Source organism: Aquarana catesbeiana, linkage group LG09 (assembly GCF_042186555.1).
Source record: "Aquarana catesbeiana isolate 2022-GZ linkage group LG09, ASM4218655v1, whole genome shotgun sequence".
NCBI lineage: Eukaryota > Metazoa > Chordata > Amphibia > Anura > Ranidae > Aquarana > Aquarana catesbeiana.
The window spans coordinates 18,409,020-18,423,876 of NC_133332.1; the positions used below are offsets into that span (position 1 = coordinate 18,409,020).

General features: G+C 47.7%; 1 protein-coding gene across 4 annotated transcripts in view; it reads left to right on the forward strand.

The window, feature by feature from the left end:
* Positions 1 to 14,857, forward strand: part of DIAPH2 (diaphanous related formin 2) — a 1,573,862-nt gene that overhangs the window by 536,391 nt on the left and 1,022,614 nt on the right. For all 4 annotated transcript variants that reach the window (XM_073598133.1, XM_073598134.1, XM_073598135.1 and 1 more), the window contains one exon: positions 5,644 to 5,979. In XM_073598133.1, coding sequence (XP_073454234.1) covers positions 5,644 to 5,979 — 336 coding nt within the window. The remainder of the gene's footprint in view (positions 1 to 5,643; positions 5,980 to 14,857) is intronic.

Genomic DNA, 14,857 nt, shown 5'->3' on the forward strand with positions numbered 1-14,857 from the left:
CCTTCTGTTTTATGAGGGCCATGTGACACCATCTGGTTGCAGGAACATGTGCTTTACTGTAACATACCCTAAATAAGGGTGAGCAGATGTCCCCAGTTTCCAGGGACTATCACCAGGAAAAAAATGCCCTGGATTTTAGGGGGCTGTGCCCAGGAAAAAATGTCCTGGATTTTAGGGGCTGTGCCCAGAAAAAAAATGCCCTCAATTTCATCCAAAAGCTATTTTTAAATTGTATCTATTTCATATCCTTCTGATTTTTGCAGGCCCATTCACACCATCTTGTTGCAGGAACATGTGCTTACTGTAACACAGGTTAAATCACTATAACCAAGCATGCCCAGTTTCTGGGGACAGTTCCCGATTTTAGGGAGCTGTCACCTGGAAAAGAAAATGTCCCCGATTTTGTCCCACAACAAAAATATACATTGTATTTGTTTCACATCCTTCTGCTTTTTGGAGACCTGTTCGCACCATCTTGCAGGAACACGTGTTTTACCGTAATGCGCATTACATTGGGGTGACAAGATGTCCCAGGTATCTGAGGAACAGCTAGAATACTGCTTTTGATCAGATTGTCCCTTTAAGGCATTAATTGAAGGTGATTGGCCCACATTGCATGGCCCTGCCAGATCCTCAAGCCAATCACCTCTTCGTCTCAACGCGACACGTGACGTGGAAAACGTGCGAGAGCGAGCTCCAGTTCATTTGGCATTTCGGCCAGGCTGCGAGGGAAAAAAAAAAAATAATAATAATAATTTCAGCAGTTGGATTTTCTGCAGCAGTGATAATGTGAACATGACAGATTTGCGATGATAATTTAGGCTCTCGCAATTATATTCTCTTTCTGCTGTTGCCAGGAACATCCAAAACATAAAAAAAAAAACGAGAGGCGCTCGGCGGCGGTTTGTTATGTTCAGCGTCTCTGGCCTGATTTTTCTCCTGGATCTGCGATGGATTTCCAGCCCAACTATCTCTCCAGATACAGAGTCAATGCAGTTAATAGAAATGATAGACCATTCACCACTAATTGGCCATGTATTGACGAAAGCTGGCCAATAATAGGGCCGTGTTCGGTAAAAATGTATAATTATCAGGGGGTGAGGAAAAATGAATGCTTTGTTACATGGAAAATTATTAATACATTTTTCAGCAAAAGAAAAAAAAAATTTCTGATTCCAGAAAAATCATATTTTGGTTAGATTTTTCCCATGAACCAATTTTAAAGTGGAAATAAACTATTTCTGAGCACCACAAACTGAAAACGCTATTTAAATCATTTTTTTTAATATTCAGTGCAAACTCCCGCATCCATCCATGTCTCCATGCTTTATTTTGATGGGAAATCACCTTTGAAAATCACCCCCTAGAATTTCCAGCTGCAGCCATCTTGAGTAATGGCAGATGAATGATTCATGTAGCATTTATTTCCTGGAATCCATCTGCCCTTAGCTCAGGCATGCGTAGCTGAGATTGCCCCTCCTCCCATGAAGACTCCTGAGATGTATGACATCGTTTTAGCCTAAGCCAGAAACCAGGAAGCAACTGAAGAAGCGTGAAAGTAAAAAAAGTAAATACAATACAAAAACAATACAATGCAATACAATTGTTATCTGTTTACTGAGGCTAGCAACATCATTTTTAAAGAGGAACGGCAGTACATAATTTGTAATAAAAACATCTTTGCCATTCTGAACCACTTTGCATATTATTTTATATATACTGCGGTTCTGTACTTGCCAAATATGCTGCAGAAATCTCCCTCCACTGAGTCTGGCTGCAGCCATTTTAACTGTGGGCAGCTGAAGCTGCTGCCTGTTCACTTCCTGGATTTACACAGACACACAGAGTCACACCTCCAGCTCTGCAGCTCTCATTGGCCCTCTTATGACTCATCCCCCCCTCCCTCCCTGGCAAACTCTCACTAGAGTGCGAGAGAGGGGACTGTGCATGATGTCATAAGCCTAGACTAATGACTGAACAAGAAATAGGAAGTGGGCTGTGTAAGGTATTTACTGGCAGAAAAAAGTTTTACTATCCAAAGTTAAAACAACAACAAGGGCAGAAGATTTAATAGATGGAAAGTTGAAAAAAAATGACTGAAGTTCCCCTTTAAGTTTCGTTTTAACATATCGCAGTTAAAATATTATGTCTACAAGTGAAGGTGCCCCGTGGAGGCTGTCTCTTTTCAGGGCGGTGAAACTGAATCCGTCAGATGGACTGCTGAGATAAAAAAAAGAATCTATTACATGCTAATCCACCTAAATATTGTATCAGAGTGTTGTGTTTAATGAGCATTTCTAGCTAGGAAATGACTCGCAAAATTGGACTGGAGCAGTAAAATGCAATCACTGGCTCCCCCTCCCCCAGTAGTCCTCAGGCTTTCAGGCTTTTTGCAGATTTTTTTTTTTAATAAGCTATTAACCTATAACCCCTAATAGTTTTTCTTTGCCATCTGTGCCCCATTGTGAAGATTTCCCTCCAATTCCTGTCCCAAAACCAAAACAGGAAGTGAGTCGAAATTGCTCCAAAGTGAGGGTCACTAAAACTAGTGTCCCCATTGGATGTTTTCCCTTCTATTCCTTTTTTGGCGGCATCCCAAAATGTGGAATTTTCACTTTTAGTGATTATGGTCACCAGGATAAGTAGAGAGGGTGAATCTCCCTAATGGGGGTACAGGCAGCAATATGCAGCCTAATCTAGGGTGACCAGATGTCCCCGGTTTCCGGGGACAGTCCCTGGATTGAGGACACTGTCCCCGGAGGAAGTCTGTCCCCAGTTTTGTCCCCGGATTGCAGGGCTGGAGACGTCTGGTCACCCTACTCTTTATTTGCCTGGGCTGTGAAATATCGATCCAGTGCGGTGGTGCCTCCCCTCCCATTCTCCGTTAAGTCTGCTGAGCCCATTGGGGCTTGGGCTGTTTCGAACGGGGAGGGGGGGGTGAGTGTCGCCGGATTGCACAGAGCGGTTATCTCCTGCTTACCTGTTTCTTAGACAAAGTCCCGCCTCCTGGACTGGCTCCTATGATAGGCAGCTAACTGGGGAGGTCTATCATAGGAGGTGGAGCTTCATCTGAGGATATTGGCCGCGTGGGGTAAACAGGAGATGTCTGCTCTGTATAATCCATCTCCTCTCCTCTAGGCAAGGCTGAGCTGCTAGGCACTGAACAGGCTGCATTTATGGCCACTGAACAGGCTGAGCTGATGGGCACTAAACAGGCTGAGCTGCTGGGTACTGAACAGGCTGCATTTATGGGCACTGAACAGGCTGAGCTTCTGGGCACTGATCAGGCTGCATTGATGGGCACTGAACAGGCTGAGCTGATGAGCATTGAACAGGCTGCATTTATGGGCACTAAACAGGCTGAGCTGATGGGCGCTGATCAGGCTGCATTGATGGGCACTGATCAGGCTGCATTGATGGGCACTAAACATGCAGCATTGATGGGCAATAAACAGGCTCTGTTGCTGGGCACTGAACAGGTCTGAGCTGATGGGCACTGAACAGGCTGCATTGATGGGCACTGAACAGGCTGCATTAATGGACACTGATGAGGCTGAACTGATGGGCACTGTACAGGCTGCATTCATGGGCACTGAACAGGCTGCATTGATGGGCACTGACCAGGCTGCATGGATGGGCACTGAACAGGCTGCATGGATGGGCACTGAACAGGCTGCATGGATGGGCACTGAACAGGCTGCACTGATGGGCACTGAACAGGCTGCATTGATGGGCACTGAACAGGCTGCATTGATGGGCACTGAACAGGCTGAGCTGATGGGCACTGAACAGGCTGCATTTATTGGCTGAACAGGCTGAGCTGCAGGACACTGAACAGGCTGCTTTTATGGGCACTGAATAGTCTGAGCTGATGGGCACTAAACAGGCTGCTCTTATGGGCACTGAACAGGCTGCGCTAATGGGCACTGAACAGGCTGCATTGATGGGCATCTGAACAGGCAGCATTGATGGGCACTGAACAGGCTGCATTTATTGGCACTGAACAGGCTGAGCTGATGGGCACTGATCAGGCTGCATTGATGGGCCACTAAGGAACTGTCATTTTCTTTTTTTAAGATTATTCCTCAAACTTGATATACTGGCCTTCTCCATGCTGCTGTACAGGTGCAAACTTGTTAATTTCCCTCTCCTGCTGTCCCACTTCTTGGTTGGAGGATGCCCAGCATCATACAGCCTCTGTCTTTTGGCCTTGTCCATCATAGAAAACCCTCCTGTAGTTCTATGAACTACCAGCAGGCGTCTTTACACTTTTTGGGCCTATAGAACTTGATTGACGGCAGCGAGCAGCTCAACACTTCTACTTCTTGATGTATGCTCACTATACCCTATACCACTTATAGCGCCGCTCAAGGTGCTTTGGTGGATCCGGTGTCTTACAAGACTATAAGGGTGCTTAATCCAAGAAGCAGAAAAGTATGAGGGGATGGAAGACAACGCACACCACTAGCTCAACCATTGAAAAGAAATGTGAATGGTCTCGACCTTGAGCTCCTCCTAAGCCCTGTCTCTCATGCATTTTGCCCCACCCATCAAAGCTTAATCATAGAGAATGATGATCTTTCTCTACGATTAAGCCCTGATTGGCAGGGCAAAATGCATCAGTTGAAAGGGCTTAGGAAAAACCCAAGGCCGAGACTGTTCACATTTCTTTTTACCAGTTGATCTAGTGGTGTGCGGTGCCTCTCAACCACTTATACTTATATATCTTGAGCCTTCAGATAGTCACAAACACAAAAACCTCCCATGCTTAGGAGTGGGTCCACACAATGTAAGTAAACTGAACTTCCATCCTGGCTGGTATGGATACACCTCGTCTTCTTGCCCTCTTAAGACTGGGGGAGTCTGGACAACTGGAACCACAAAAGGAAAGAGAGGGTGCACAGACCTAGTGCATTATCCCAAAACCATTGCTTTATTAATAAAAATGGTAAGTATTCTACTCACAAGATACCAAATGTATCAAGCTCATCACATGGTACAACGTCATCCAATCCTCATTGCATAATGTCATGTGGTAAGAGAAAGTAAAGATCCAGTAAGTTCTTTTTGTACTTCTTGAGCCTTGCATGCACCAAACTATAGTTCACAGACCGTGTTGGGCATCCAAATATGAGGATTTCTCTGTGAAGGAGAAAAAGGTCTATCACCTTAAGATACAAAAACTAGGGGCTCGCAGAGTAGGGTGGGGTTATATAATGGGTTGCGCAGGGGGTGTCCTTCAAAGCTTTGTCAGTGCCAAATCACCTGAAGGAACAAGCCTATAACCCAGGGTCTATGAATACGAAGCCTGTGTCCTGTACTGTATGAATAGGATATGTAGTTTACACACAACAATGGTCCTCCAAACAGGAGGATACACATGCACTGCTCAAACCCATGCACACTGTGTAGTTTTAATGTATCTGCACAATCTTTGATGAAACAAGAAAGTGAGGTGTGCAGGGAGGGTTGTGGCCTGTGGAAATGATCCTGGAGTTGGATTAAGGAAAGGCCTTGGTCGTCAGTTATTGTATTGTTACATAGCATTGTTTGTACAGTCGTGTTTTTGAGTAGGAACTGCCTATTTATTGATAACAATATTACCATGCCACCTTATTGTTTTATTTCTGTTTTCTGTTCCAGGGTGCTAAACTTGGGCCCCCACCACCACCAGCAAGTGGAGGGCCTCCACCTCCGCCTCCTCCACCACCTTTTCCTGGTGGAGCGATCCCTGGTCCTCCACCACCTCCACCTCTTCCAGGAGGATGCCCTCCTCCTCCTCCTCCACCGCCTGGCTTTGGACCTCCTGGTGCTCCACCTCCTCCACCTCTTTTTGGAGGCCCACGGCCCCCTCCACCTTTCGGGGGTGGAAGGTTTCCTGGACCTATGGTTCCACCACCCGTAGTTTTACCCTTTGGAATGAAGCCAAAGAAAGCGTATACTCCAGAGACTGCCATGAAGAAGATCAACTGGTCAAAGGTAACATTCAAATTTTTTTTTTTAATATAAGAACAAAGGGTCCCTTCAGCCAGAAAGTTTTATTTTAGTTGTAGGTTGAGCATGGTTTGGTGAGCCAGCCCCAGGGTCCTTATATGTCTTGTCTTATATGTCCTGATGCTCCAACAGCAAGATCACCTCGCCATAATTTCCAGCTCTGTTCCTGTCCACCTAGGAGTTTTGGGTGTTCCTGACTATTTAGGTGTGTCCCATATAAAGATCAAGCAGAGATAGTGTGAACCCCCCATAATGAGCACAGCAAGTGTGCAGACCCAGTAACTCACCAATAAAATTGTCAAGATATCGGAGAGACTTTTATGTGGTTTACCTCTTCGGCATCTACCAAACGCTGCTCTATCAGTTTTGTGTGAACAACCCCTTTAAGAAGTTGCTGCCTTATGCCGCGTACACACGGTCGGACTTTCCGGCGGACTTGGTCCGGCACACTTTCTGACGGACTTTGTCCGCCAGGTGCGCCGGACTTTAAAACGGACGGACTTGCCCACACACGACCGGACTTTTCTGGCGGGCTAAGTCCGCCCGTCTTTCCGACGGACTTTCGCCGGAGGTACGGCGGACTTTCGGAATGAACGGACTTGCCCACACACGGACAAGTCCGTTCATTTTGAACGTGACTCATGTGCGACGGGACTAGAAAAGGAAATCAATCTTGCCGCTTTTATCGGCAAGATTGACACCTTGCGAGCCCCGTCGCGGGGCATACCAGGCCCTTAGGTCTGGTATGGATTATGAAGGGGAACCCCCTACGCCGAAAAAACGGCGTGGGGTCCCCCCTAAAATCTATACCAGACCCCAATCTGAGCACGCAGCCCGGCCGGTCAGGAAGGGGGGTGGGGACGAGCGGGCGCCCCCCCCCTCCTAAACCGTACCAGGCCGCATGCCCTCAACATGGGGGGGTGCTTTGGGGGAGGGGGGCGCCCTGCGGGGCCCCCCACCCCAAAGCACCTTGTCCCCATGTTGATGAGGACAAGGGCCTCTTCCCGACAACCCTGGCCGTTGGTTGTCGGGGTCTGCGGGCGGGGGGCTTATCGGAATCCGGGAGCCCCCTTTGATAAGAGGGCCCCCAGATCCCGCCCCCCCACCCTATGTGAATGAGTATGGGGTACATGGTACCCCTACCCATTCACCTAGGGAAAAAGTGTCAATAATAAAACACACTACACAGGTTTTTAAAATAATTTATTAAACAGCTCCGGGGGGGTCTTCCTCCGGCTTCGGGGGTTCCTCCGGTTCCTCTTCTCCCGGCGTCCGGTTGGTTCTTCTCCGCTCTCTTCTCCCGGTGTTCCAGTTCTTCGGCCGGCTCCTCTGCTGTCTTCAGGTAGCTCTCTTGCCAGCAGAGGTCCGGGCTTCTGGGCTTCTGGGCTTCTGGGCTTCTTGACTTCTTCCCTCTTCTCTTCTCCAGATGTTGACACAACGCTCTCTCCGGCTGGACTGCTCTCTGAGGGCTCCGTTGTGACTTATATAGGCGGAGACCCCGCCCCCTAATGATGTCACAGTCCCTGGGCATGCTGGGACTGTGACGTTTTAGGGGGCGTGGTCACCGGGCGATGTTGACCACACCCCCTAAAACGTCACAGTCCCAGCATGCCCAGGGACTGTGACATCATTAGGGGGCGGGGTCTCCGCCTATATAAGTCACAACGGAGCCCTCAGAGAGCAGTCCAGCCGGAGAGAGCGTCGTGTCAACATCTGGAGAAGAGAAGAGGGAAGAAGCCCAGAAGCCCAGAAGCCCAGAAGCCCAGACCTCTGCTGGCAAGAGAGCTACCTGAAGACAGCAGAGGAGCCGGCCGAAGAACTGGAACACCGGGAGAAGAGAGCGGAGAAGAACCAACCGGACGCCGGGAGAAGAGGAACCGGAGGAACCCCCGAAGCCGGAGGAAGACCCCCCCGGAGCTGTTTAATAAATTATTTTAAAAACCTGTGTAGTGTGTTTTATTATTGACACTTTTTCCCTAGGTGAATGGGTAGGGGTACCATGTACCCCATACTCATTCACATAGGGTGGGGGGGCGGGATCTGGGGGCCCTCTTATCAAAGGGGGCTCCCGGATTCCGATAAGCCCCCCGCCCGCAGACCCCGACAACCAACGGCCAGGGTTGTCGGGAAGAGGCCCTTGTCCTCATCAACATGGGGACAAGGTGCTTTGGGGTGGGGGGCCCCGCAGGGCGCCCCCCTCCCCCAAAGCACCCCCCCATGTTGAGGGCATGCGGCCTGGTACGGTTTAGGAGGGGGGGGCGCCCGCTCGTCCCCACCCCCTTTCCTGACCGGCCGGGCTGCGTGCTCGGATTGGGGTCTGGTATGGATTTTAGGGGGGACCCCATGCCGTTTTTTCGGCGTAGGGGGTTCCCCTTCATAATCCATACCAGACCTAAGGGCCTGGTATGCCCCGCGCTCACCGCAATAGGAAAATCTGTTTTTCCTATTGCAGCGAGCGCGAGATGCAATACCCTGCTCTCGCGTCGTATCTGGTCCGTCGGACCAGCATACACACGAGCGGGCTTTCCGTCGGACCAGCACACAGACGAGCGGACTTTCCGCCCGAAACTGAGTCCGGCGGATAAATTTAAAACAGGTTTCAAATCTTGGTCCGGCGGACTTTGGGGAAAAAGTCCGCCGGAAAAGTCCGCTGGCGCCTACACACGGGCGGATTGTCCGGCACACTCTGGTCCGCCGGACCAAGTCCGCCGGAAAGTCCGACCGTGTGTACGCGGCATTACAGTTAGGTGAAGTTCACATCTATGTGTGTCAGGAATGTGTGCAAAATTGTGCAAGGAATGCTCTGCCCTTTAGCGGATGCATGGCGGTTCCACTGTTTGTTAATGGCACCCCCACGTATCTGCAAAGGTGTGCATTTTTACACGTGCCAAACTGCATGGTGCCACACATTTTTAGAAGAGTCAAGGACTTCTTTTCTGCATTTCTTATCCGTAGAGCGGCCTATTGAAATGTATGGGTTGCCCTTTCTGCAAGGCATAGGAACACGCTTACGATTGGTCACACCAGTAGGTATGAATAAAGGCCGGCTGTAGACAGAGCAAATTTCTTTTTTGCAACCACGGTTTTCAGGAGAGAAACTTGCTTGATTCCCCTATCAACATAGACAGTGTAGACAGGGGAATCCCTTCCATGGAGCCATTGTGTTCTCCCGGCGGGGGAAGCCGTTCCCACCGGGAGAACGTATATAACAACCACTAGCAATAATTGCATGTAAAGTCCGGCAGGCTGGTTGTACCCAGGTTGATTGATCGATCAACTTGGGTTCATTCAGCCTGCCCATACACGGTTCAAATCTCAGACGGTTCCTGCTGAGTTAGGAATGGGTCTGTTGTGAAGGACAATAGTACATCATGGCTGAAACATAAGTCTGTATGTCTGTGAAGGTTCTTATTTATCCAGGTCATCATGGTATGTCTAGTAGTAATTAGTGACATTGAGCTGGACTTGTTCTTTAATGTTGAAAATGTTTTGTAGCTCATGCAAACCACTTCTTCACCAGTCTTCCTAACGTCCTCATCTTGCGACTTGTCTGACCACTGAGGGAGAGGAGACTGAGAAAATACTTATTTCTGTCTGCAGCAGACCAATGACATCATCTAAGCCTAGACAAAGTCAAGAGAAGGGAGCTCAAAGAAGAACGAACTGCACCCCCCCCCCCCCCAGGGAACAAATTAAATGTAATACTTCACCCCATGCTTCTATGTGCTTTGTAAGCCTAGTGAAAGGTCAAACTGGGCCCCCTCCTCTTCCAACTGACAACATAGACAGCAAGGAGATAGCTGCTTGATAACTGGCTCTTGTCTCGGCTCTGAGCACTTGCCAAAGGCAAATGGCAGCAAGAGAAATGCAGAGGGACAGGGGGTTGACGCGCCTTCCTCTCCCTCTACATTCCTCTTGCCGTCTCTTGCCTTGGGCAAGTGTTCAGAGCTGAGACAAGAGCCAGTTATCAAGCAGCTGTCTCCTTGCTGTCTATGTTGTTGGACAGCTATGTGGGGAGGAGAGGAGCTCTGCCCAGCCTTGTAGCTAGGATAACAAAGCATGTAGGAACAGTACACTGGAAAAAAACAAAGTGACAATCTTTTAAAGCAAACCTTCAGTCCTTCTTTCAATTTTATTTCATGTAACCCCCCCCCTCCCCCCCCCCCCCCCCCCTAAATAACAGTTTGGTGAAGTTTTGAATTTTAATGACTACCTTTTTCAGAAAAGAGTACTGGGGCTTCCCCTTTCTCGCCGAGGTGAGAATGACATATCCCTAGTAGCCCACAGCATGCTGGAATAACGACGTTATTGAATAACCGGCACCCCCCGAGGCTTTGGGCACTAAACCACATACTGTCTGTTCACCACATATGATGTGCATATTACTTGAAGCATTGGGCACACTGCAATCACAGTGGTTATGTGATCGGGCCGTCCATCCCGCTCCCCGGGCAGAAAGTTATGAACCCCCAACATGTGAAATATGGATCTATAAGCTCAGTGGGGACTGGAGCTCCCCTGGGTACCCTACTAACTCCACATAATTGTCTCCTATGCCAGAAGTCTCCAAACCGCGACCATGGGCTGGATGTGGCTCTTTGCTGGCTGTTACCAGGCCCTTGGGGCACTATGCCTTCCACTCACACCAAGTAGCAGGGCATATTTCTTCCACCGACACCAATGATGGGGCACTATTCCTCCCACTGATACCAAATGATGGGACATTATTCCTCACACTGATACCAAATAATGGGGTACTATTCCTCCCACTGATACCAAATGATGGGACATTATTCCTCACACTGATACCAAATGATGGGGCACTATTCCTCTCACTGATACCAAATGATGGGGCACTATTCCTCACATTGATACCAAATGATGGGGCACTATTCCTCCCACTGATACCAAATGATGGGGCACTATTCCTCACACTGATACCAAATGATGGGGCACTATTCCTCCCACTGATACCAAATGATGGGGTACTATTCCTCCCACTGATACCAAATGATGGGGCACTATTCCTCCCACTAATACCAATGATGGGGCACTATTCCTCCCACTGACACCAATGATGGGGCGCTATTCCACCCATTAATAGTAATGATCGGATACTATACCTCCCACTAATACCAATGATGGGGCACTATTCATCCCATTGATACCAATGATGGGGCACTATTCTTCCCATGGATACCAATGAAGGGGTACTATTTCTCCCATTAATACAAATGAAGGGGCACTATTCCTCCCACTGATACCAAATGATGGGGTAATAATCCTCCCACTGATACCATTAATGAGGCACTATTCCTCCCACTGACATCAATGATGGGGTACTATTCCTCCTTCTGATACCAAATGATGGGGCACTATTTCTTCCCACTGACACCAAATAGCAGGGCATACAGTATTTCCTGCCACCGACACTAATGATGGAACATTTCCTTCTTACTGATACCAATGATGGGGCACTATTCATCCCATTAATACCAATGGTGGGGCACTATTCATCCCATTGATACCAATGATGGGGCACTATTCCTTCCCCTAATACCAATGACAGGGCACTGTTCCTCTCACTGATACCAATAATGGGGCACTATTCCCCCCACTGATACCAATGATGGGGCACTATTCCTCCCACTGATACCAATGAAGGGCACTATTCCTGCTTCTATGGACAACAGGTGCTATGAAATTTTTTTACTCCCATTGACCACCAAGCCTGAGACATTGTTTACTCCCACTAATGCCGGGACCCCCCCCTCCCCACCGGCCACAATCTGGCCTCCAAACGTCTGAAGGTCAGGAAACCGGCCTTTTGCTTAGAAAGTTTGGAGAGCCCTGGCCTTTACTATCCTCTTTATGGGTGCTACCATAGACCCACAATATTATGTAAATGCAGTACATACTTGGCCCCCCCCCCCCAAAAAAAAGATCTGTAAAATTACTGAAGTCCACAGACACAAAATAATCTTGGGTGTCTGTTTTAATAAACCAGTGAAGATCCGCAGCCCTCCCAGGTTGAAAAACCGAGAATAACTGTTATTATGTAGCAGTCGGAATCTGCATCGCCTCTAGAAACGGTAGAAAAGTTTGTTTTTTTTTCCAGCCCGAGTTCATCTCAGCTCAAGGAAAAACCAGTTGTTTGTTAGCCGTGGCTTGTGAGATCCCAAACTTTTAAATTAAGTTTAATTAGCTGCAGTGGCTGAGCACCTGGTTCTCGGAGAGCGGATTAATATTGAAGGAATGAAAAGCACAAAACGCACATGTCGACTTTTTCTCCCCCCCTTATCTTGGAGAGACCGGACTTACCATCAATAACAGGATATCACAAGGATCAAAATTAAATCTGTCATTTCCATACTCTGCCTGGGAATTCACCGAGTCACCTGCCAAAACAATTATTAATATATTGTTAACAAGCCGTCCCAAGGTGCGCCACCGGCTTTTCAAATGAGCCGAAATCGTCTCGCATGTCGAGATTTAAAGACAACCGGATTTTTTTGAAGTGCGCCTCTGCATCAAAAAAGGAAGCAGCCTTGACAGACAGCGAGGCGCGCAGTTCCTATGAAGTCGGCAATTTTATTTCTGATAGGTAGGGTTGTATAGTCAGATTTCGGCTTATGCTAAAAAAAAAAAAAACGGTTTCTTGGTCTGGTGACGAATGTGTCAGAATTGCCTTTTCATCTCTCTCTCACTGACGCTGCTTTTTACTTTAGCCGAGAATGTAGCTAGTTTGATCTGGGAGCAAGAATCGAGGGGGGAAAAAAAAACGATTCACTGACCCACTCAGTGAAAATGTATTCACTGTCAGTCTCTGAGATTTAAAGAGAACTGATTTTATATTACATATACATTATATATATATATATATATATATATATATGCACACACAGTGGAACCTTGGATTACGAGCATAATCCGTTCCAGGAGAATGTTTGTAATCCAAAGCGAGTTTCTCCATAGAAGTCAATGGAAACTAAGATAATTCGTTCTGCATCGACTTCTATTACATGCAATACCGCATATAGCCAGAGGTGGGCGGGGGGCGCCAGAGAGCCTTGGAAATACTCGGGGACAGCTCGGCTGAACTCAGAAAGGCTCGGGAACAGAGTATTTCTGATGCCGCGTACACGCGACCGGACTTTCCAGCAGAAAAGGTCCGACGGAATCATTCCGTCGGACATTCCGATCGCGTAGGGGGTTCATCGGACCTTTTCTTTTTCAAAAATTCTAACGGACCTTGGAAATAGAACATGTTTCAAATATTTCCGACGGACTCAACCCCTATCGAGAAAACCGTTCGTCTGTATGCTGGTCTGACGGACCAAAAACGACACAAGGGCAGCTATTGGCTACTGGCTTTTGAACTTCCTTTTTTCTAGTCCCGTCGTACGTCATCGCGTTCTAAACCAGGGGTCTCAAACTGTCGGCCCTCCAGCTGTTGCGAAACTAAAAGTCCCATGGGGCATTGCAAGGCTGACAGTTACAAGCATGACTTCCACAGGCAGAGGCATGATGGGACTTGTAGTTTCACAACAGCTGGAGGGCCGACAGTTTGAGACCCCTGTTCTAAACGATCGGACTTTGGTGTGATCGCGTGTCGGCAAGTCCGTTTCAGCGGAACTCGGTCGGAAAGTCCGTCGGAGTCTACTCTGATGGAAAGTCCGCTCGTGTGTATGCAGAATGAGTGTTTCCGAGTGATCCCGACTATTTCCAAAGGGCTCCAAACCATTCTGAGTGTCCCCGGCGCCCCCGCACCTCTGGCCAAATGCGGTACTGCATGCCCCATTAGCTTAAATTCTGCTCGTTTTGCGAGATAACACTATTTAAGAAAAAAAAAAAGTTGCTCTTCTTTCAAAGCACTCGTTAACCGCGTTACTTGTAAGCCAAGGTTCCACTGTGTGTGTATATATATATATATATATATATATGTGTGTATATATATATATATGTATATGTGTATGTGTATATATATATATATATATATATATATATATATATATACACTCACTGGACACTTTAATAGGTACACTTTGCTAGTACCGGGTTGGACCCCCTTTTGCCTTAATTCTTGGTGGCATAGATTTAACAAGGTGTTGGAAACATTCCTCAGAGATTTTGGTCCATAGTGACATGATAATATTCATAGGCGTGCGCAGGGGGTGTGCCGGGTGTGCCCAGGCACATCCTTATCACTCTGTGTGGCGCAGATTCCCCCTGCTGATATTTAACCAAAGCTCCCCAACGGGGCGCCTAAAAACAATGGTAAGAAATGAATAAAAAAATAAAATAATTAAAAAAAAAAAAAAAAACTACTGACACCATCCACTGCTCTACTATAACACAGTCCATGTTTTAAAACATTTGGGGTGCACACCCTAATGCAATAGGCTGTGCACACCTATGGTAGCATCATGCAGTTGCTGCAGGTTTGTCGGCTGCACATCCATGATACTCACCTTCTGTTCCACCACATCCCAAAGGTGCTCTATAGGATGAGATGTGGTGACTGTGGAGGCCATTGGAGTACAGGGACCTCATTGTCCAGTGGTGAGATGATTGGAGCTTTGTGACATGGGGCATTATCCTGCTGGAAGGAGCCATCAGAAGATGGGGACACTGTAGTCATAAAGGGATGGACATGGTCAGCAACAATACTCAGGTAGGTCGTGGTGTTTAAAAGATGCTCAGTTGGTACTAAGGGGCCAAAAGTGTGCCAAGAAAATATCCCCCACACCATTACACCCCCACCACCAGCCTGAACCGGTGATACAAGTCAGGATGGATCCATGCTTTCATGTTTTTTATGCCAAATTCTGTATTATAATTTTTTATGCAATTGTTGCTTATT